The sequence below is a fragment of the Mobula hypostoma genome, chromosome 6 (assembly GCF_963921235.1).
Source record: "Mobula hypostoma chromosome 6, sMobHyp1.1, whole genome shotgun sequence".
NCBI lineage: Eukaryota > Metazoa > Chordata > Chondrichthyes > Myliobatiformes > Myliobatidae > Mobula > Mobula hypostoma.
In genome coordinates this window covers 147,151,834-147,177,101 of record NC_086102.1, presented here as the reverse complement: position 1 = coordinate 147,177,101, position 25,268 = coordinate 147,151,834, and the positions used below count along the sequence as shown (strand labels likewise).

The following is a 25,268-nucleotide window of genomic DNA, read 5'->3' as shown; positions in this document are numbered from 1 at the left end:
TCTCTGGCGGACAGAGCGTAGATGTTCAGCAAAGCGGTCTCCCAGTCTGCGTCGGGTCTCGCCAATATATAAAAGGCCACATCGGGAGCACCGGACGCAGTATATCACCCCAGTCGACTCACAGGTGAAGTGTTGCCTCACCTGGAAGGACTGTTTGGGGCCCTGAATGGTGGTAAGGGAGGAAGTGTAAGGGCATGTGTAGCACTTGTTCCGCTTACACGGATAAGTGCCAGGAGGGAGATCAGTGGGGAGGGATGGGGGGGGACGAATGGACAAGGGAGTTGCGTAGGGAGCGATCCCTGCGGAATGCGGGGCGGGGGGGGGGAGGGAAAGATGTGCTTAGTGGTGGGATCCCGTTGGAGGTGGTGGAAGTTACGGAGAATAATATGTTGGACCCGGAGGCTGGTGGGGTGGTAGGTGAGGACCAGGGGAACCCTATTCCTAGTGGGGTGGCGGGAGGATGGAGTGAGAGCAGATGTACATGAAATGGGGGAGATGCGTTTAAGAGCAGAGTTGATAGTGGAGGAAGGGAAGCCCCTTTCTTTAAAAAAGGAAGACATCTCCCTCATCCTAGAATGAAAAGCCTCATCCTGAGAGCAGATGCGGCGGAGACAGAGGAATTGCGAGAAGGGGATGGCGTTTTTGCAAGAGACAGGGTGAGAAGAGGAATAGTCCAGATAGCTGTGAGAGTCAGTAGGCTTATAGTAGACATCAGTGGATAAGCTGTCTCCAGAGACAGAGACAGAAAGATTTAGAAAGGGGAGGGAGGTGTCGGAAATGGACCAGGTAAACTTGAGGGCAGGGTGAAAGTTGGAGGCAAAGTTAATAAAGTCAACGAGTTCTGCATGCGTGCAGGAAGCAGCGCCAATGCAGTCGTCGATGTAACGAAGGAAAAGTGGGGGACAGATACCAGAATAGGCACGGAACATAGATTGTTCCACAAACCCAACAAAAAGGCAGGCATAGCTGGGACCCATACGGGTGCCCATAGCTACACCTTTAGTTTGGAGGAAGTGGGAGGAGCCAAAGGAGAAATTATTAAGAGTAAGGACTAATTCTGCTAGACGGAGCAGAGTGGTGGTAGAGGGGAACTGATTAGGTCTGGAATCCAAAAAGAAGCGTAGAACTTTGAGACCATCCTGATGGGGGATGGAAGTATATAAGGACTGGACATCCATGGTGAAAATAAAGCGGTGGGGGCCAGGGAACTTAAAATCATCGAAAAGTTTAAGAGCGTGAGAAGTGTCACGAACATAGGTCGGAAGGGATTGAACAAGGGGTGATAAAACCGTGTCGAGGTATGCAGAAACGAGTTCAGTGGGGCAGGAGAAAGCTGAGACAATAGGTCGGCCAGGACAGGCAGGTTTGTGGATCTTGGGTAGGAGGTAGAAACGGGAAGAGCGGGGTGTGGGAACTATAAGGTTGGTAGCAGTGGATGGGAGATCCCCTGAGTGGATAAAGTCGATGATGGTGTGGGAGACAATGGCCTGGTGCTCCTTAGTGGGGTCACGATCGAGGGGTAAATAAGAGGAGGTATCCGCGAGTTGTCGCTGTGTCTCGGCAAGGTAGAGATCAGTACGCCAGACTACAACAGCACCCCCCTTATCGGCGGGTTTAATAATAAGGTTAGGATTAGTGCGGAGGGAGTGGAGAGCAGAGCGTTCCGAAGGAGTGAGGTTGGAATGGGGACAAGGTGCGGTGAAGTCGAGACGGTTGATGTCCCGTCGGCAATTAGCGATAAAGAGATCCAGAGCAGGCAGAAGACCAGAGCGGGGTGTCCATGAAGAAGAGGAGGGTTGAAGACGGGAGAAGGGGTCATCGGTGGGGGTGGAAGAGTCCTTGCCGAAGAAGTAGGCTCGGAGACGGAGACGGCGGAAGAAAAGTTCCGCATCATGGCGAACACGGAACTCGCTGAGGTGTGGGCGAAGGGGGACAAACGTGAGGCCCTTACTGAGAACAGAGCGTTCTGCCTCCGACAGTTGAAGGTCGGAGGGGATGGTAAAGACCTGGCACGGATGAGAGCTGGGATCAGAGGCGGGAGGAGGGAGGCTGGGGGTGTCAATGGAGAGGGGAGGATTGGGGTGAGAGGAAGATGGAGCCTCTGAGGGCCCAGGAGTTGACGGTGGGATCTGAGGAAGACGGGGCTGCGGAGTGGTGGTGGGGGAAGGGGAGACGGGAGTCACAACAGCAGCACATAAAGACCCGGCCTGGAGTTCAAGGCTGGAGTTGCAGTTGGTGGTTGCGCAATCGCTGTGAAGGTGTCCATGGTCGTTGCTGGAGTCCGGGTTTTGAATATGCCCTGAGGTGTTGGAGCCGGCGAGATCAATGGCAGGAGCTGCAATCTGAAGTTCATGCCTGCTAGTTTCAGGGCCAGCAGGCTCTGGAGTCCGTAGATGTAGGATCTTGCGATCTTTGCCTAACATGACAAAGTAAAAAAAACGGCGATTGCAGGCATGAATCCGATGGAGGATGAAATAACGGGTAGGACCATTACAGACAGCGAAGAAAGTGTCCCGAAGGTGTGGAAGGGTCTGGGATAGGGACACCAAGTACCTCCTCATTACGATGCTAGTTGTTTCTCTTTCAGATCAGTTAAACTGAAATAGGAAACATTTCCCCTTATCTAAAAATAACATGACATTATACATCACAAGTTTATAAGAGAAACACTCATTTTTTATTTTATTTCAAAAGATACATAACATATATAATACTAGCTTTCCAGATACATATTGTATATTTCATAAACTTCTTAAGATGTTCCAGGAATTTTGTTTCAAGTTAGTAGTAAGTAATTATTCCGCAATCAGTTATCACATACAGAAAAAGTAAGATCTCAACTCTATTTTATTATTATAGTGCTTGTTCCCTGGTCATAGATACTTTGCTGCTGCATTCATTTAAGGGTGCATTCAAGAACAATGCAAAGCTGGCAAGAGTTGTGTTTGTTCATTCCACCTCCAACCCAACGGCTAACACAGTATTATCTATAAATAATAAGGATATGCAATAAAAATTTGGGAAAAAAACTACAGATGCTGGTATGTGAAACAAAAACAGAAATGGTGGAAGAACTCAATAATTAGCCATGTTCTTCTCGCGATGCTGTTCTTATTGCATTTAACATTTGTTTCTTTTATTTAAAACTAAAGGAATAAAAAAAATTGAGACTACGTCAGTCATAAAAGGGCTGAAATCTTTACTGAACCATCTTTATTTCACAAAAATATTTGGTATCAGTAGAATAGACAAGCTGTTGTATTTTGTTTTCACTTACCTTTTTATTAACACTAGCCTTAGATACATGAATGACAAAATGAGAGAAAGAACGATACTCTTCCAGATTGAAGTTCGCTATCTGAAATGCAAACAACAGAATATCATAACTGGTTTGCATCCTAATGCAATCAACAAATTTTGGGGGAAAAAAACACACAGGATAATCCTAACTGAAAATCATGCATGTTCACTGGAATGCTCGCCCTATTTGCTAAGCAGTTATCAGAGTCAAATAATAGAAATTACAAATGGGGGAAAATATCAGGCAATCAAAAACATATTTTACATAGTTCTTTGATTAGAGCTAGGCTACATAATCTTTTGTGTGGTTTACTTCACTGGTAAATTAAGAATTATTTATAAATTATACAAAAACACAATAAATAATTGCAGCTGTAGTTCAGATGGCATCTCAATACTACTCTGTCGCTCAATGAGATTTTTCCTTCAGTGTCCCTTCCTTGGAAATGATTTGGAAAATGCGTAGCTCGGGTGGTCGATGATTGGGTTGAGTTATTCTCAGACCATGGCAATTTACTTGCAGATGTTTCAACACCATATGAGTAGACATCAACAGTGCACGGAACAAAGCAAGCTGTTGGACAAGACCGATGTGGTCTACAAAATCCAGTGCAGGGTCAGCAGCAAATATCACGTCAGCCAAACTGGGAGGAAATTATCCACCAGGATCCATGAATGTCAACTGGCAGTCAAGCAACATGACCAACTCTCCCTGATCTCTACCCATGAAGATCAAGAGGGGCACAAATTTGACTGGGCATCAGTGAGAGTCATGGCACAGGCAAACATGTGGCATGCAAGAGAATTCCGAGAAGCTTGGTTTTCCACAAACCATTCTGTAAACAGAATGTAGACCCTGATCCCATTTATGAGCCAATGCGGGTAAAATTCCAGACCACAATGCATAAAGTTCGCCACGCAACCAGTGATGAGACTTTCTCCCTACATCACAATTGAGTTTCCAAAATGACAACCAATCAATTGACTGATAAGTATATGAAGGCTAAACATTTGGAGAACACACCACAATTAACAGCACACTGATGATGTCTCCTTGTATGGTGACGAAACGTTTGCAAGTAAATTGTCAATATCGGAGAACATCTCAACCCAACCGAAAGATTTTTTCCTTTAATGCCAGTTCCTTAATATTAATTTAATAATCCTCAACTCCCATTTCATCTGGGAATTTCTTCATCTGACATGAATATTCTCCGTAACTCTGCCTCCATGGTCTTGTTGTGTGATGAATTCCAAAGATTCAACATTCTCTGAGTGAAGAAATTCCTTCTCATTTCTGTCCTGAAAAGCCAATTAGTCATTTTCAGATTGACTCCTGGTTCTAAACAGCCCACTGCAGTGAAAAAAAAATCAAAGCCACATCCATCATGTTACATCCTTAAAAACTCTGCACATTTTAATGAAATTGCCTTTCATTCTCTGAAACATGTGCACAGGGGGATCATGCACTTAATCTCTCCTGACAGGACAAACCTGTCAACCCAAAAAATCAATCTGGTGATGCTTTGCTGCAATTCCTGAATTGCTAGCATAACCTTCCTGGAAAAAGGAGACCAAATTGGCACACAGTTTCCAGATGTCATCTCACTAGGGCTGCATATAAAAGCAGAACTCAGATCCTCTAGTAATAAAAGCCAGTGTACTGTCTGCTTTACTAATACCTTACTGAGCATGCATATCAGCTTGCAGTGATTTGACTACTAAGACTCCCAGATCTATCAGAATAGCAAGACTATTGAATACCTATACATAGTAATTACTTTACATGTTTGAAATGCTAAATATTTGCAGTAGTTTTTTTTTATTGTTTCAAGATGGATTTCATACTACAAAATTTTATAAAAGGAGGCATGGCAAAAATTACTGGGAACTTGGAACAGATGTCTAAGTAACACAATAAATGGACGTTACCTAAAAAGAAAGCCAAAACCAATACTAACATGAGTAAAAGAAGATTTAAACATGGATGGAATGATAGTCCTCAGCTATAACAGTACTTGTGTAATAACATAATATACAATAGTGTACTAATAGTGGGCATGTGGCCAAGTGGTTAAGGCACTGGACTAGCAACCTGAAGGTCATGAGTCCCAGCCCCAGCCGAGATAGCATGTTGTGTCCTTGAGCAAGGCACTTAATCACACATTGCTCTGCGATGACACTGGTGCCAAGCTGTATGGGTCCTAATGCCCTTCCCTTGGACAACATTGGTGTCGTGGAGAGGGGAGACTTGCAGCATGGGCAACTGCTGGTCTTCCATACAACCTTGACTGGAGAGAAGACTTTCCAGGCGCAGATCCATGGTCTCGCATGACTAATGGTTGCCTTTACTAATAGTAGCAATAGTACCAAGTAAAACTTAAACTTACCTTATACATTTTCAGCAATTCTGCCTCCCCAGTCATGTCAACGCCTTCCTGGCTGCATAGGAAATTTAATGGTAAATTCAAGTGATTTGTACATAAAGAGAAATGGAATTTACCTTGCCATTCACTTCAGTAGGTCAAAGAGCTCATGCAACATTCACAAGCAAAGTGTTCAAAAAGTAAATTGAAAGAAAAATATGCAAAGTGCAAAGATGAAAGTAGGCACAGCAAATCACTAACCATGCACATAAAAAAAATCATCTCATTCCCTTCTGGATTAAATATTAAACAACAAAAGGAAACATGGTGTGATATGTAAGATTTTTTATGCAATTAGCCTGAATTTTATTTGCCTTCATTAATGACACCACTTTTTCTGAAATCAATAATACTTGATTTTGATATTCTTTTAATATCATCCCTTTTTCTGGCTGGTTATGAAATGGATAGCAATTATATTCTTAATCCAACTCCAAATTATTATAATTCACATTAAAATATCACTTTGATAAATGCTGATTTTCCCAATTTCACAGAATCAGGAGAAACTTCCTGCTTTGAACCTTATTCGGAAGGCAATGCAGGAGATTTTCTTTGTTGACAAAGGACAAAAAAGGCACATTAGTCCAATAATTTCTGTCAACTTAAAGAAAAGTTCCAGGAAGGACACCATTATTCACTGATAAACAGATGAATGCTGAGCAAAACTAGATGCACTGCCATTTGTAGAAATAACAAAGTTACCAAACTCTCAAAGGGTGCATTATTGCAAACTTCCCACTGGTCATGTGGGAAAACTTGAGAGAAGAGATGGGAAAAAGGAGGAAATGCTCACTGGATTGGAACATGCACTGGTGCAAGTAGGGATCTTTTTCAGGCATCATGATTCAGCTACATGAAGCAATGTAGAGACCTACTCTCCATTGCAACCATCCCATGCCGTACCTAACGGTGAAGTATTTCAAACGATCACTGATAGCATAAAAAGGAAAAGGGTTCCACTTCCCAGCACTATCATAAAAAAAGAACATGTCATAAAATAGCAAGGATTATGTTGAATGCTGCCTCTGACAGGTACCAATAGTCATGGAGGAATCATAAATCCTATAATAACTGCATCAAAAGGTCATACAATATTTACATCCCTTCTCAGTTCAATGATTTACCCTGCTTTTCCCCCACACGAAATATTAGCCTCACGATCTGAATGACAAATTTAAAAATAAGATTTTAACTATCAATAGATTGCAACAGCTTTTGATGCATGAAAATTCTATTCAGCATAACTATAAATAATGGTTAATATTGGTATCCTGGTTTTAAGTAAAAATGCAACATTGCTGCCTCTTTTTCCTGCTTTGTATGTCCATTTGTCAAGTTCTATTGTCTTCATATCCACGAACTGAAGACACAGAAATTATCCACAAATATTGATCTTCCGATATACTCACCTACATAAAAGACCTAAATTGCCTCGAGTGCAAAGCTGTATCAGCTTCTTTCAAGGCAAAGGGCTGATTTCAATACTTTACAATTCTACAGATTAGAACAGAAAATATAAAAAGCAGCCAGCTGAAGATGCTACTCTTTGCAAGATATTTTAAACTCTATCCTCTTAGGTAGATGAAACGTAGAACATAGAAACATAGAAACCCTACAGCAGAATATAGGCCCTTCAGCCCACAAGGCTGTGCCAAACATGTCCTTACCTTAGAACTACCTAGCCTTTACCCACAGCCCTCTATTTTCTAAGCTCCATGTAGCCATCCAGGAGTCTCTTAAAAGAGACTATCGTTTCCGCCTCCGCCGCCGCCGCCGCCACCGGCAGCCCATTCCACACACTCGCCACTCTCTGCGTAAAAAACTTACCCCTGACATCTCCTCTAAGGTACCTTCTTCCAAGCACCTTAAAACTATGCCCTCTCATGCTAGCCATTTCAGCCCTGGGGAAAAGCCTCTGACTATCTACACTATCAATGCCTCTAATCATCTTATACACCTCTATCAGGTCACCTCCCATCCCCCATCGCTCCAAGGAGAAAAGGCCGAGTTCACTCAACCTATTCTCATAAGACATGCTCCCCAATCCAGGCAACATCCTTGTAAATCTCCTCTGCACCCTTTCTATGGTTTCCACATCCTTCCTATAGTGAGGCGACCAGAATTGAGCACAGTACTCCAAGTGGGATCTGACAGGATCCTATATAGCTGCAACATTACCTCTCGGCTCTTAAACTCAATCCCATGATTGATGAAGGCCAATGCACCGTATGCCTTCTTAACCACAGAGTCAACCTGCGTAGCAACTTTGAGTGTCCTATGGACTCGGACCCCAAGATCCCTCTGATCCTCCACACTGCCGAGAGTCTTACCATTAATACTATATTCTGCCATCATATTTGACCTACCAAAATGAACCACCTCACACTTATCTGGGTTGAACTCCATCTGCCACTTCTCAGCCCAGTTTTGCATCCTACCAATGTCCCGTTGTAACCTCTGACAGCCCTCCACACTATCCACAACACCCACAACTTTTGTATCATCAGCAAATTTACTAACCCATCCCTCCACTTCCTCATCCAGGTCATTTATAAAAATCACAAAGAGTAGGGGTCCCAGAACAGATCTCTGAGGCACACCACTGTTCACCGACCTCCATGCAGAATATGACCTGTCTACAACCACTCTTTGCCTTCTGTGGGCAAGCCAGTTCTGGATCCACAAAGCAATATGTCCTTGGATCCCATGCTTCCTTACTTTCTCAATAAGCCTTGCATGGGGTACCTTATCAATGCCTTGCTAAAATCTATATACGCTACATCTACGGCTCTACCTTCATCAATGTGTCTAGTCACATCCTCAAAAAAATTCAATCAGGCTCATAAGGCATGACTTGCCTTTGACAAAGCCATGCTGACTATTCCTAATCATATTATGCCTCTCCAAATGTTCATAAATCCTGCCTCTCAGGATCTTCTCCATCAACGTACCAACCAATGAAGTAAGACTCACCGACCTATAATTTCCTGGGCTATCCCTACTCCCTTTCTTGAATAAGGGAACAACATCCGCAACCCTCCAATCCTCCAGAACCTCTCCCGTCCTCATTGATGATACAAGGATCATTGCCAGAGGCTCAACAATCTCCTCCTTCACTTCCCACAGTAGCCTGGGGTACATCCCATCTGGTCCTGGTGACTTATCCAACCTGATGCTTTCCAAAAGCTCCAGCACATCCTCTTCCTTAATATCTACATGCTCAAGCTTTTCAGTCCACTGCAAGTCATCCCTACAATCACCAAGATCCTTTTCCATCGTGAATACTGAAGCAAAGTATTCATTAAGTACCTCCGCTATTTCCTCTGGTTCCATACACACTTTTCCACTGTCACACTTGATTGGTCCTGTTCTCTCACATCTTTTCCTCTTGCTCTTCACAGACTTGTAGAATGTCTTGGGGCTTTCCTTAATCCTGTCCACCAAGGCCTTCTCATGGCCCCTTCTGGCTCTCCTAATTTCATTCTTAAGCTCCTTCCTGCTAGCCTTATATACTTCTAGATTCCTATCATTACTTAGTTTTTTGAACATTTCGTAAGCTCTTCTTTTCTTCTTGACTAGATTTACAACAGCCTTTGTACACCACGGATCTTGTATCCTACCATTCTCTCCATGTCTCATTGGAACGTACCTACTCAGAACCCCTCGTAAATACCCCCTGAACATTTGCCACATTTCTTCCATACATTTCCCAGAGAACATCTGTTTCCAATTTATGCTTCCAAGTTCCTGCCTGATAGCCTCATATTTCCCCTTACTCCAATTAAACATTTCCCTAATATGTCTGTTCCTATCCCTCTCCAATGCTGTGGTGAAGGAGATAGAATTATGATCACTATCTCCAAAATGTTCTCCCACTGGGAGATCTGACACCTGATCATTTCCCAATACCAGATCAAGTACAGCCTCTCTTCTTGGAGGCTTATCTGCATATTGTGTCAAGAAACCTTCCTGAACACACCTAACAAACTCTACCCCATCTAAACCCCTCACTCTAGGGAGATGCCAATCAATTTTTGGGAAATTAAAATCTCCCACAACAACCCTGTTATTATTACTCCTTTCCAGAATCAGGATGGCAAGAAACTTGGAAATGTTTAATCAATAGTAGGGACAATTTTCCCTCAACAATTATCCTTCAAACTAATTTTTAAAAATATTTTTACTTATGATATAGGAGGCCACTGAGCCCCTCAAGCCAATGTCCATCAGCATTCCCCACTTATACCATGTAATCTATTCCTATTACCGCTCCCCAATTTTTCTTTCACACACCTAACACAGGGGGTCCTCAGGATGTGAGAGGAAAGTACTGCACTCCGGAGAAACCCAAGCACTCGCAGGGAGAAGCTACGAGTTCTACACATGCAACAGAGGTCAGGGTCAGACCCAGGTCATTGAATTTTATTTGTTATCACAATACAGTTAGCGAACAAGGTGACAGCCATATTTGATTATACAAATCTTTCATGATTAATTTTAAATGGCCATAATCTTGTTTGGTAATATCCTGTCATCATGAAAGACACTAAATGCCAGTACTTTCTCCCCTTCATGTAAATAAAGTTTTATTTTTGTGTGGACCTCCTGACCTATTCAACAATTATCTCCCTATTGAGCAGCTGTATGAACAAAGCCATTTTCACTGTGACAGCTGAAGTTACACAGCAACATGAACAACGGTCATGAGAATCAAACACACTGATAGATAGAACCATCTCTCGGCATTTCTGCAGCACAGAAATGAGTATCACCAACATTAAATATAGTTTAGACCGATTGAAGGCCAACAAGTGACTTCATGACAATAAAATGACCAAGACAGCATATTAAAGCAGATTTAACTGATTGATCCCTCAAATCAGAAGCTAGAGAAATAGAAATAGTGCGAATACCTTATAGTGAGCCATCATCTAAAATTTCAAAGAAATTCACCAGCCCTTATATTATTAATATGTGTTATATTCGATCTACAATAGTTATATGGCTCTTCAACATAGCATGAATTAACAAACAATGCAATGTCAAGGTCTTTGGCAAAGCCAAAGCAAATGAAGTAGAGAAGCTTCTGGTGGTTACTTTCCTCAGCTCAGGAGAACACAAAAGGCAATGTAAAAACCCAAAGTTGAGTCAAATCACTAAACTGTATGTCATTCATACTTTTGTTCACTGCTCCAGTCCATTGAAGATTGACATTCAATTACTTTTGCGAAGATGAGACCCTAAAAATGAATCAGCCAAGACTGCTAAGACACCGTCTGTGAAAATCAATGACAGGATCACTTTGCTCAACACACTGCTATCCTATACAAGTAAGCACCATTACATACTGCCCTCTGGAGGCTTAGTGGGCAAGAGTCAAAAGAATTACATGTACATTTTCTTCAGGCTTATAATGAAAACAAATCTGGACTTAAATACACTGAATATATCTGAACCATTCTGCATATAAAGGTCTGCGTTAGATCAATGGAATGAAAGATAATATTTCCTAATTCAAGTAGTTTTTTTAAAATCCTCTCCAAAATTGTCACTCCTGGTAACAATTTGAAAAAAAAACCTGGTTACCTAACTTGACAAGTCTCATTTTGAACTCATATTTTCAGTTGTCAAGATATTGATTATGGAAACCTGTTAAGTGCACAAATATATCCATTTTCCAATACTGAATATTTGTTTCCCTGCTGTTAGTGGAATTAAACAGTACCTTACTCTGAGCAAAAAATGAAAAGAGGAAGAGTAAATTTACAAAAATAATACGTATAATTTTTTTCTCCAATGCGCACTGAAGTTTTGTATCTAATTACAATGAGCTCTCCTGTACCATGAGATGGATTGATTTACACAGCAAGTAGCCTGAGGTTAATAGAATAAGGAATTACAAGGTCCTGTGGTAGGGGGTGTGTGGAGGTTGGAATCACCTATAACAATGGTTGTATTTTCTAAAAATATACAGCATTTGTGGGATTCTTGCTTGTTGGCAATTTCATATTTCAATAAAATTGTTCCAATATACATTTCTGCAAATTACAGAGAATAAACAGATGAAGCACACTCCTCAGGTCAAACCACAGAATTGTTTCAGAAACTATGAAATTCTGGTGTTGATCCATTTCACTGTAATTCAGCTATTCTAAACAGTGTTCAATACATCACATCATTCCATTCAAATAAAGATAACCCACGTTGTTGTTTGGATTACAAGTATGCTTGGCATCAGTACTTAACTGCACATTAACCTGAGACCTTTTAACAAATTACCATCAAGTGCAAATATGTGAAACACATTTTAAAACTCCATTTACTCTGAACCACATTCCAGAAATCAGGGTAAGATTTTAGACCAAAATACACAGTAGTCAGATTGAAATAATGGGCAAGACACAGATGTTTAAAGAAGCCATATTAGTAACAAGTTATACAAAAAACACTATTGGCCTAAACTATTTTGTTAATCCAAATAAAAATTATATTATGATTTTTTTCCATTAAGATGTTAGTAAGAAACAAGGCTATTGTTTGATTGTGAATTAATATCAATGTCTCCCACTGTGGATTATAATTCAGATTACCTGTTGTTCCTCTACTTTGTTTCACACTCACAAACATGTTGAATGCTCTATAGTTTAAAGAATTGGAATTGGTTTTATTATTGTCATGTGTACTGAGATATAATGAAAAGCTTGCCTTGCAAACTATTCATACAGATCAGTTCATTGCATAGGGTATTAAGGTAAAACAAGGTAAAACAATAAAAGTGCAGAATAAAGTTGAAGAGAAAGTGCAGTGCAGCTAAACAAAAAAGTGCAAGATCATAACGAGATAGATTAAGAGTCTAGATCATTAAGAGATAATTTTATCGTGCCATGCCCAGCTTCTCAGCAGACAGGAAGCAAAGAGTGGGAATAAACGGGACCTTTTCAGAATGGCAGGCGGTGACTAGTGGGGTACCGCAAGGCTCAGTGCTGGGACCCCAGTTGTTTACAATATATATTAATGACTTGGATGAGGGAATTAAATGCAGCATCTCCAAGTTTGCGGATGACACGAAGCTGGGTGGTAGTGTTAGCTGTGAGGAGGATGCTAAGAGGACGCAGGGTGACTTGGATAGGTTGGGTGAGTCGGCAAATTCATGGCAGATGCAATTTAATGTGGATAAATGTGAAGTTATCCACTTTGGTGGCAAAAATAGGAAAACAGATTATTATCTGAATGGTGGCCGATTAGGAAAAGGGGAGGTGCAACGAGACCTGGGTGTCATTATACACCAGTCATTGAAAGTGGGCATGCAGGTACAGCAGGCGGTGAAAAAGGCGAATGGTATGCTGGCATTTATAGCGAGAGGATTCGAGTACAGGAGCAGGGAGGTACTACTGCAGTTGTACAAGGCCTTGGTGAGACCACACCTGGAGTATTGTGTGCAGTTTTGGTCCCCTAATCTGAGGAAAGACATCTTTGCCATAGAGGGAGTACAAAGAAGGTTCACCAGATTGATTCCTGGGATGGCAGGACTTTCATATGAAGAAAGACTGGATGAACTGGGCTTGTACTCGTTGGAATTTAGAAGATTGAGGGGGGATCTGATTGAAACGTATAAGATCCTAAAGGGATTGGACAGGCTAGATGCAGGAAGATTGTTCCCGATGTTGGGGAAGTCCAGAACGAGGGGTCACAGTTTGAGGATAGAGGGGAAGCCTTTTACGACCGAGATTAGGAAAAACCTCTTCACACAGAGAGTGGTGAATCTGTGGAATTCTCTGCCACAGGAAGCTGTTGAGGCCAGTTCATTGGCTATATTTAAGAGGGAGTTAGATATGGCCCTTGTGGCTACGGGGGTCAGGGGGTATGGAGGGAAGGCTGGGGCGGGGTTCTGAGTTGGATGATCAGCCATGATCATAATAAATGGCGGTGCAGGCTCGAAGGGCCGAATGGCCTACTCCTGCACCTATTTTCTATGTTTCTATGTTTCTCAAAGCACTTCATCATGGTTTTATCCGGCTGCTTTATCTGCCTTTTGGAGAACGACAAAAAACTGGGTTTAAAAAAAAGAAAAAATGCTGAAAACACTCAGAGAGTCAGGTAGCATCAGTACAAAGAGTTACAGGGTCAATATTTTACTGGGAAAGAAAAAAAAATAGTTTTAGGTTGCCAAGAGGGCAGGGGAGGAACAGATAGAAAAAAGAAATAACTCTAAAAAGGTAAAATTAGAGTTGGGATAAGCTAAAATAAAAGACCATAGTTAACAGGTTAATCAAGGCATTGCAAGAGAAAAAAAACAATAAGATGAGAGCAGTTCAGGCAAACATGAAAAAGTGTAAGATGCAGATGGTGACACAGCAGATCAGTCTGCGTCAACAAAGAAAGAACAGTTGAGCCCACACCACTGTATATTTTGAAAACTTACAGCAAAAGTTGCCAGTTCTGGTAAAGAGAAGGAGAGCAGTCACCTGAAGTTGCAGAATTTGATGGAGTCCAGAAGGCTGCAATGTGCTAAGACTGAAGATGAGGTGTCATTCCTCAAACCTATGCTGGGACTATAGTAACAGTGTAGGAGGTCACAAATAGGTCAAAGTTGGAGAGGGATGGAAAATTAAAATTTGAAGTAGAGCAATCAATAGAATTGTTGAGTTATCCCAGAAAATGCCAACTGATCACCAAAGCTGCATCTGATTCATCCAAAGTAGAGGAGGCCACATTATGAACAATGAATACGCACTAGATTGGAGGAAGTACAACAAATTAAGTAGAAGAAATTGTTCAATATGAGATTGGGTTTAGCCAGGCAAATGCTGTGTTAGTGAAACTAAATGGTTGGGCCTCTCTTCAACAAACAGAGCTGGCTGACTATCCCAGTGTGGGACGGAGGTGAAGGGGGATATATAATTAGGAAGCAAATAACCTGGACAGAAAGAATGGAATCAAGATAGGAAGAAACAAGTTCAAAGATAAGCAGAAACAATGGGTTTTCCTGCCCAGCCCTGCCTGTGAATCTTGAGAAAGTGGTACAATGTAGGTTCTGCAGTGTTGGCCACAAAGCTAGAAGCCTGAAGGAACTAGTTGGGAGATGATGGCCTGATGTTTACTGAGATTTTCCATTTGCTGTCAGTGAGACAGAGGTAATTCGCTTTCTCTATCTATATTAGGTTGTCCATTTTCGTTTGCAAGTCATCCATCTTTGACATTCACTCCATTAGCACAGCCTGATTCATGATCAGCATGCTCTATAGCCCTGCATCTCACAACTTTTTTTCTATATCTGTGTCTTCCTATTCTCTAAATGACCTCTTTTCACAGCTTCAGTTTCTTCTTCACCCCCCCCCCCCACCAGTCTAACTGTCCTTATTAGTCAATTGGATGATCCACACATGATCTATGGCAACTCTGGCCTCACCTTTGAAATATTCCCCTTTATTTGATCCAACCCTCCACCACCAACATTTTCACTCTTTCCCAATTCTGATGAAGGGTCTTCAATATGAAATGCAAACTCTGTTCCTCTTTCCATAAATCTTGCCTGATCTGTTGAGTGTTTCCAGCATTTTCTGTTTTTATTCCAGGCCTACGGAATCAGGGGAACTTTGACTTTCATGAGTTAAGTGATTGTTTGATATATACTCCAGAAAAAAAAGTGACAGAAGTTCTCTGTTTAAACCTTGAGTCTCACTACATTTATCTTGATTAAGGTAAAGGCATTATCTGGTTTGTAGTGCCTCATATGATTAGCTAGTAATTATACAAGATGAGCTAGTGACACCATATCCATTACAATAACTCACACATAAACTAGAAATTGAACCATATGGAGAATACAATTTTTATAGAAAAAATGTGCTTTTAGCAATTATATTTCATGTCTCAATCACTGTTTGATATTATTTTCTTGTAAACAAATCTTTAGTTTTATCAAGCATCCATTTATAATGTAAAGCAAAAGCTCAATGGGCTTCAAGAAAAATCCCCTTATTGCCTTACAGTTTTCAGTCCCAGAAAAGACTCTTATAAAGTTGCATTTATTTTTATTCAGCTAATCATACAAAAACTGACAGCAATGCCTGGTGTTATTTTTTTTCCTGTGTTGGATTTATGTATTCCCATGATGTAAGCAGTAATTTGTTTCAATGGGAAACCACAGAAAATGGGGTTTAAGGTTCTCTATTTATTGTAAATAAAAGCTATTAGTAAATACTTGAGATTTTAAGATTGCTGTTTGAATAAAAGCAGTATTAGTTGGACAAATGTACTTACCAAACCGACTGGTTAATCACAGTGCAGCCATAAATCCAGTTACTGGATTCCTATCAATTGAAGAAGCAAAATTCATTTGAGATTGTTTCAAACCATTAAAATATAACCAAGTTCTATACTACACATGTTAAGTAATAACCTACTTAAACTCAGTGGCCACTTAATTAGGTACACCTGCTTATTAATGCAAATATCTAATCAGATGATCATGTGGCATTAAATCAATGCATACAAGAATGCAGACACGGTTAAGTAGTTCAGTTAATGTTCAAACCAAACATCAGAATGGGGAAGAAATGTGATCTAAGTGACTACGACAGTGGAATTGTTGGTGCCAGATGGGGTGGTTGGAGTATCTCAAAAACTGATCTCCTGTGATTTTCGTCCACAACAGTCTCTAGAGTTTATAGAGAGTGATGCAACAGAAACAAAAAATATCCAGTGAGCGGCAGTTCTACAAGTGAGAGTGCCCTGGTAATGAGAGAGGTCAGAGGAGAATGGCCAGACTGCTTCAAGCTGACAGGAATGTGACAATAACTCAAATAACCACACATTACAACAATGATGTGCAGAGCAGCATCTCTGAATGCACAACACGTTGAACTTTCAACTGGATGGGCTACAACAGCAGAAGATCAGACCAGGTTCCACTCCTGTACCTAACAACGTGATCACTGAGTGCATGTATTCAATGTAGAGGACTTCTATTTATTTATTTAACACAAATAATACCTAATCCTGCTGACTTCTCTCATTTGTGATATACGGCACATCTTCTGCTTTATAAATTAAGAGAAAATATTACTGAAAGGGCATGCCCTTTTCTCACTGTTACCTGAAGGCACACACTCAGTGATTCAGGAACAGCTTCTTCCCTTTCGCCATCCAATTCCTAAATGGACATTGAATCTTGGGACACTACCTCACTTTTTTAAAAAAATACACAGTATTTCTCTTTTTGCACTTCTTTTAATCTATTCAATATACGTAATTGATTCACTTGTTTATTTTTTTTTCTCTGCTAGATTATGTATTGCATTGAACTGCTGCTGCTAAGTTAACAAATTTCATGTCACATGCTGATGATAATAAACCTGATTCTGATTAATGACAGAGAAAGATTAATGACAGAAAAATGAAAAATTAGTGAAAGTTGCAAAATATTTCAATACTTTGATCAAAAAGAAAGCAAACTTACCAGATTGGTGGTTCGACAATATAAATTACTGAAAGATTCCTCCTCATTTGGAAGTGGTAAAATAAAATATGAAGCTTTGGGTGACCGGGCTGAAAACTGAAACAAATTTCGATACATATCATTTCAGACTGTAATTTTGTTCAGGATATGTTAAATGAGCTTTAAAACTACAGCACCTATTACCTCCGGAGAGTTGTAAGTCCATTTGTATGTTTTAATTTCACGCCATGTTGTACCTGAACCTGAAGTAAAGGCACATATTAAATACAAATTACAATTGGCCATTTCACTAATTTTAAAGAACACATCATTTCAAACCTGAGAATGAGACAGAAGGCTCGAGATCATCTTCAAAATCTTTTTCTGAATAGCTGACAAAATGATGATGAAGGACTGACATTCTCTTCTGTAGATCCATCGTTATCTTAAAAAACAAACCATTACTGGCACAATCATTTTAAAACACAAATATCAACAATTAACAAGTTTTATGACTGCACAGATCTAAAATAATGCAGCATAACTTCATAACCATTAAGTCCACGGCTAAAAAACAAAGTTAAAATTCATCAGATACGAAAGTAATAAAAAAGCTGTAACAACACTATTATTCACTTTAGTAGGCACCATTTTACGAGGGGTGATTGATAAGTTCATGGCCTAAGGTAGGAGGAGTCAATTTTAGAAAACCTAGCACATTTATTTTTCAACACAGTCCCCTCCTACATTTACACACTTAGTCCAGCGGTCGTGGAGCATACAGATCCCTTCTTTATAGAAGTCGGCGTCTTGGACCTCCAGAAAGTGGTCCACAGCAGGGGTGATTGATAAGTTCATGGCCCAGGGTAGAAGGAGATGAGTTATTAACTTCAAACTTTCTGCATAATCACTCCAAGAGCTGAACTGCACGTGCATGAACAAGAGGTGTATAACTCATCTCCTTCTACCTTAGCCACAAACTTATCAATCACCCCTGCTGTGGACCACTTTCTGGAGGTCCAAGACGCCGACTTCTACAAAGAAGGGATCCGTATGCTCCACGACCGCTGGACTAAGTGTGTAAATGTAGGCGGGGACTATGTTGAAAAATAAATGTGCTAGGTTTTCTAAAAATGTAGGAGGGGACTATGTTGAAAAATAAATGTGCTAGGTTTTCTAAAATTGACTCCTTCCACCTTAGGTCATGAACTTATCAATCACCCCTCCTTCCTGCCCCCCCCCCGTACTAGTAACAGTCTTAAAGTTCTTTAACACACCTGGTAGTTTATAATTCTTAAAACTCAAAGCGAGCTGAAAAAGCAAAAAAAAAATTTCTTTAAACAAAAAGGAAGCTATAAATCTCTGGGCTAATTCACCCATTTTTCCCTTGCAACAAGATTTTTTCACATCATTGCCATGGAATCTCTAAGAAATAATTATATTAATAATGCTTGTTAAACTCTTTGAGACTGCAAACTGGATACATTTTAAATATTGTAAAATGTATCCAGTTTGTATTTGGATACAAATGTATCCAAATGTATCAATTGAGTTCCAGAAAGTAATTCCCAAGTGACTTATCTCTGCTCTAAGTGTTATAACTGAATTGCAGAACTTTATATTGCTTACTCAGTGGTGAGAGGGTTGGTATTAATTGTATTCATTTTTGAATGTTACACATTAACATTAGTTGAAATAATAATCACTGAGGTACTGCTGGACAGTGCATTAAGTTGAAGCTTTGCCTGCCACGGGGTCCATTAAATCAGGAGGCTCAACATGACAATATTAGAGAAGTAGAGAATGTTCTGCATGTTACATTCTGTACCTTAGAGAAAGCTATCAAAACCTATTGCTCATCTTTACACCGCAGGAACAGTACATCACTGTCACTTATCCATGCTGAATTCCCCATGTGTACATAGCACCCCCAGATCAAGCACTTTCTCACATCAAGAGAGAAACTATAGGAAAATCCAGAAAATGCTAATGTTGAAGGATAAGTACTGCCATTGCCTCCTAACACAATACATCATATGACCAATTACCTTGATTGTACCTCCACAGAGTGTAAATGTCGACCCTATGGATTAATTACAGAATCTATCTCACAAATGGAGCATTCAGTTACTAGCCGTATGATACCCTTCATGCCACTCAGGTTAACTATCAATTTTTTTGGAATTTATTAACAAAATATATATTACAAATATTAAGTGAGTAAAACAAAGTTATGTACCTGATTAGTATGATGATCAACAAGATCAAAAAAAGCTCTAACCGTGGCTAGTACCAGCTCTTTACACCTGAAGATACAAAGAACAATGATTAGAACTCTGGTTAGCTTAAACAACATCTGAAGTATAAAGCATGCAAAGTATACCCGGAAAATTCAATTTGCTTGAACTAAAAGATACAAAGAACAGCCCAAAAATATCAATTTTTAAACTATTCAAATACTCATGCATGATTATTCATCATTCATTTTCTTTTAGTGAACAGGATAAAAACTAATAAAATTTGATAAACCAAATCCAGTGAAATAACTAATATTATCAAGCATGATGGAACAATCAGGAATTGTAACATTATGGAAGCTTGTTATGTTTCAGGTCTCAGGGACAGAGCCTCAAGATTTGGGGGAGTAAATTTAGGACCAAAATGAGGAGGAACTGCTTTTCCCAGAGGGTGGTGACTCTGTGGAATTCTCTGCCCAATGAAGCAGAGGAGGCTACTTCAGCAAATATATTTAAGACAAGGTTGGATAGATTTTTGCATACTAGGGGAATTAAGGGCTATGAGGAAAAGGCAGATAGATGGAGAGGAGTCCATGGCCAAATCAGCCATGACCTTATTGAATGGCAGAGCAGGCTCAATGGGCCAGATGGCCTACTCCTGCTCCTATTTCTTATGTTCTTATGTTTCTCCAACTTGACTCTACTATCTTAGTTATTTGAAAACATTTTGCCATCACTTTTTTTTTTAAAACAACAAAGAAGCCTTTTGCATCAATGTTTAAGATGGTGGCTAAAAAACTAGCTAGGGTAGTGAACATGGAACTTCTGGCTCATTTTTCCTGATACTTACCAGACTATACAAAGGTGATCAGTTGAGAGCCATGCTCTTGGGACAGCTGATGTCTATGAAAAAAAAACTGTCACATTCAATCACTGAAGGCTTTATCAATCATATTTCTAGAGTTACAGCATTTTACAACATTTCTTGGCATTTCCCTGTGTCAGAAAAGATGCTGTCTTGTGAAAAAAGGTAAAACAAAACCGTACCACTTAGTAATCTTCTCAGAACTGTGAGCAAAAGGTTCAATATACACAAGTACAAATTGTTGACAAACACCTTTTGACTCCCCAGATGGTGATGGAATACTGATTCTGGCAAAGTGAAGTTGTGTTTTTGAGTGGAGAACTTGCAGACCTGAACACTAGATAAGAATTGACACTTGAATAACACAGCAGTAAAACCACTGACCAGAAGGTCCCACCTTGTTTTGCTATAATACAGTTCGGAAATCATTTTTCTCTCCCCAACTCATCTTCCCTCCCCTCCTTCAACTTTTATCCTGACCATGGAATAAAAACCATGGCCAAATCTTGCAGTCTAGCTTGCAGTTCCATTGGAAACTTTTGGCATCTGACTGAAAAGAATTCAGTCATAAAATTGTATTAATACAGGAGTCCACAGCTTACTGATAGATTCAAGTTCCATTCCAGTCAGGCCCGATGTGTGATACAGAACCCTAATGATATCAATGGACATTCCAATGCTTCAGACAGGAAAGCAGAGGATACTGTTTTCTTAAAACATATATTTGTCTTTAAAACTAAAACCATTAACACAAGTGGTCTTAATGTTTCAGTTAACTTTACAGTGAATTTTATACTTTTTAATTCCTAATTCTATTTTTTTTTTTAAACAGCTTTATCATGCTGCTGGATATCAGAGGCGTCTGCTGCCAAAGCTCCACCACTAGGTTTGCTTTCAAAGCATGCCAGAGGACTTCAAGAGCAGAGCGTAGTCAACATTCGGATCTCACCACACAACTGGAGGAAAAGGAGAGCCAGGAATATCAGTTGCCTGTCCACTTTTAATCCAAATAAATGAGGGTATGCAGAACCATGGGTAGCAATTCTATGCAACAGGTCCTCTCAGCAAACTCAGGCCATATTTTGGAACCACTGCCCCTTCCGACCTCAACTCATCAATTTGAAAAACTTAAGATATTCAACCAAAGATGGATAAACAAATGAGCTTCGTAATATAAAATAATTAAGGTAAATGTCCTCCGGCTAACAAACTGTTTGGACTGGACCAAATAATCCTGTTTAGAGTAATAAGAAACTTGCTTTAAAAAAAAATACCTTGAAAGAAAAGAGCTCTAACTTGGAAGTCAAACATAGGACACAGGAGCAGAAGCTTACATTGGCTGTTCCATCAGGCCATCCAGGAAATGGTACCCCAGCATAAAAGCCAGGACCAACAGGCTCCAGGACGGCTTCTTCCACCAGGCCATCAGACTGATTAATTCACGCTGATACAATTGTATTTCTATGCTACACCGTCTGTCCTGTTGGACATACTATTTATTACAAATTACTATAAATTGCACATTCAGAAGGAGACGTGACATAAAGCTTTTTACTCCTCATGTATGTTAAGGATGCAAGTAATAAAGTCAATTCAATTGTCACCATTATATCATTGCAGAGGATATGGGAATTCTTGTGCTCAAGTTGTCACTTCTTTTAAAGACAATCCCTGACCAGATTTGATGATGAACTTCATGACGTATTTTTATACATCAGCAGCATTCTTTGAAGGGGTTCATGCTTGAAAAAGAAATTCAATCCTCCTAATTTTCCTCAGTAATCTGTCCTGCTGTACTTGTTAAAGTGTTTCTGCTGTTATGAATGTTCTCTTCAAAACAAAACTGACAAGTACTATTGTTGAAAATTGTGATCAGAAAAGTAAAAAAAATGACAATTTGTCATTACATATGATTAAATTTATGTAACATATTGTTTACACTTGTGTATCAAGATTATTGAGGCAAGAAATTAAAAATAGGGAGCAAAGAATACCCTCAAATGAGTGGAGTGCCCATCAGTGTCGAACAAAAGAGAAATACGTTACTCTGACTCAGGTTCTGCATCAATGTGACATTGTTTGTGTACAATGGATCAGTTGAACTCTCTCACAGGAAAACTGTAAACGACACCAATATGAATATATTACAGCTACTAGAACAGTAAGTTTGAAAAAGAACATTTACATTACCACGACATTTAGAGTATTGTTATAAAGGCCTAGGCTTGGAACAATGGTCAGCCCAGAGCGAACTTGATAATCTCGGAAACCGCCTCCCATTGAGAGAATGCTGATGTTACTCAAGTCTTTTTCATTGAGAATCCAGTGATTGTTCACAGTGCTGTAGAAGTCTACAAGAAAGCATAAATTGGCTTAACTACGTCTACTTAATGTAATTTGACATAACATATGCTCAATGAACTATGCTTTAAATATGATTTATTCAATATGAAGCAAGCTAAGCCATTCTGTAAATGCCAAAGGCACTATATCATTAAAACACTGAGTAACACACAAAATGCTGGAGGAACTCAGCAGGTTAGATAACATCTACAGAATAGATTCAAGAGTCGATGTTTAGGCCGAGATCCTTCATCGTGAGAATGCTGATGAAGCCCTAATGAAAGGTCTTGGCCCGAAACATCAATTCTTTATTCTTTACCATAGATGCTATCTAACCTGCTGAGTTCCCCCAGCATTTTGTGTGTGTTACCCTGGATTTCCAGTATCTGCAGAATCTCCTGTGTTTATCATTAAAATATGTTCTGATTACTCCTAGGCTCAATCCTGACCAAAATTATTCGTACTAAATTGTCCATTTTGATCTCGCCTGCAATCATATATTTCAAATACCTTACAACATACATCAAAGTTGCTGGTTGTTCCCTGAGCTCTAGCTTTTAACGGAGTCGATGACTGTGAATCACATAGAAATAGGCCCTTCGGACACCAAATCCATGCTAACCATCAGCACGTATTTATATCAATTACACTCATTGTTTTATTCTCCTCACATTTCAATTTAACGTCCACAACACATCTACACTCTACTGGCAATTTACAGTAGCCAATTAATCTATAAATGTTCTGGGATATGGGCAGAAACTGGGGCACCCAGTGAAAATCCATGCAGTTCCAGGGACAGCGTACCACACAGACAGCAGTGGTGATCAGCATTGAACCCTGGTCACTGAAACTTTGGTGCAGCACTTCAACCAGCTGTGCCACTATTTTGCCATTTCTGCCAGCTTATTCTTTGTCTTTCCTTCTCCCTTCATTGTCACAGTTATGTGCATAAAAATGGCTCTAAATCATAGAGCAAAGTATTGCAGTAACCATACATAATGAAACTTGCAACCTCCTATTCAACCAACATTCTATTACCTGTACAAGGCAGCTAAACAAACCCTGCTAAAAGAATTAACTTCAAATCTGATATTGATTCTTGGGTCTACCAGATGCAATACCTCTCACATGGAAAAGGACTATTTTCCTGGCTGTAAGTTTATCAGTCCATTTCATGAAGGTAGTGGAAGGCCATACTTGGTGCGATCACTTGGAAGACAGCCCGGTTAGAATCCACTCTTGGCCAGCCTAGGTTGGGCACGTGGCCAAGTGGTTAAGGCGTTCGTCTAGTTATCTCAAGGTCGCTAGTTCGAGCCTCAGCTGTGGCAGCGTGTTTGTGCCCTTGAGTAAGGCACTTCATCGCACATTGCTCTAGTCTGTGCGAGGAGTGGCGTCCCACACAGACTTCCAATCTGCGCCTTGTAAGGCATGAAAATGCCCAACGCAGGCCTCTCATGGTCTGAGTCGACGTTCCCCCCATGGCCAGCCACAGTGGACTAGGGCATGTGAAGTAAATTCCAAATATCCCACAAGCCAAGCGTCAGTGGGATGTCTACCATTATGCATTTGATGCAGTAAGTGTGAATAGCACTGCACAATTGCAAACCAAAGCATTTTTTTAAATGCACTACTGTGTATTCTCTATACACTTTCAATACAAACATCATGGTGTGAACAAAATAAAAGCAAAGAAAATGTTACAATTTAATTATTGCTTGCCTAAACAAAGCTATGTAAAACCTCCATTTGGGTCATCATGAATGAAAGGCAATGATATAATTCCATAATCACTTTAGCTTTCCAGACTTACCTATGAGGTAGCTGTCCAGTAACAGGACTGGTGCAACATGAGGTGTAGCTTGAGTTACAATAAGACTGATTAGTGCAGATTTGAAGTTGGGTAGTGTGAATAGTGCTCTAGCAACAATGCCACCCATAGAATGGCCCACAATTGCAACACTGCTGGGTGCACCTTTTTGATCCTATGGACACAAATAGATCAAAATTAAGTTCAGAAGAATTTTAGACCAATGCTGGACACAAGAGACTGCAAATGCTGGAATCTGGAGCAGCAAAAAGTTTGCTGGAAGAACTCAGTGGCTCAAGTAGCATCCGTTGGAGGAAGGGATAGTCAACATTTCAGGTTGAAACCGTGCATCAGGACTGAGAGAGGAGATAGCCAGTATAGAAAGAAGGGGAGTGGTGAGGCAGGAATCTGAGGTGGTTAGTGGGTCGAGGAGGCGTGTAAGATGACAAGGCTGTGCCAGATAGGGGGGGATTAGAGGGGGTGGGGTTGGAAGACTACGGCTGGCAGACAAAAAGGGAGGGAAAAGAGAAGAAAGAACAAACTAAGGAAAATGGGGATGCGCAGTGTGAAGGTTAGAGACAACTGCTCAAGGGAAATAAACAGGAACACAAAAGGCTGCCAGTGCTGGACTCTAAAGGAAGTGAGAATGGGAACCATTAGGGAAGAGGCAAATGGCAGATGGAACCAGAACCACTGCACAAGAAAAGGGGCAACCTATGGGTGAACCAGGAAGGGATGGGGAATGAAAATGAGTGATTATGGGCTAGCGAGGCTGTTTAGGGGAACAGGGAAGACTACAGAAGGAATGGAAGGGGGTGGGGGGGAAAGGAGGGTGTGTAGAAGG

At 40.3% G+C, this 25,268-nt stretch overlaps 1 protein-coding gene across 3 annotated transcripts in view; it reads right to left on the bottom strand.

The window, feature by feature from the left end:
- The window catches only part of pgap1 (post-GPI attachment to proteins inositol deacylase 1), a 114,693-nt gene that overhangs the window by 69,757 nt on the left and 19,668 nt on the right, over nucleotides 1-25,268 (bottom strand). For 2 of the 3 annotated variants that reach the window (XM_063051947.1, XM_063051949.1), the window contains 11 exons: nucleotides 24,428-24,599; nucleotides 22,462-22,622; nucleotides 20,257-20,309; nucleotides 19,409-19,475; nucleotides 17,509-17,614; nucleotides 17,374-17,432; nucleotides 17,191-17,286; nucleotides 15,993-16,042; nucleotides 6,633-6,698; nucleotides 5,691-5,742; nucleotides 3,278-3,358 (listed from right to left, as the gene is read on the bottom strand). In XM_063051947.1, coding sequence (XP_062908017.1) covers nucleotides 3,278-3,358; nucleotides 5,691-5,742; nucleotides 6,633-6,698; nucleotides 15,993-16,042; nucleotides 17,191-17,286; nucleotides 17,374-17,432; nucleotides 17,509-17,614; nucleotides 19,409-19,475; nucleotides 20,257-20,309; nucleotides 22,462-22,622; nucleotides 24,428-24,599 — 963 coding nt within the window. The remainder of the gene's footprint in view (nucleotides 1-3,277; nucleotides 3,359-5,690; nucleotides 5,743-6,632; nucleotides 6,699-15,992; nucleotides 16,043-17,190; nucleotides 17,287-17,373; nucleotides 17,433-17,508; nucleotides 17,615-19,408; nucleotides 19,476-20,256; nucleotides 20,310-22,461; nucleotides 22,623-24,427; nucleotides 24,600-25,268) is intronic. The other variant, XM_063051948.1, reaches the window with a different exon arrangement.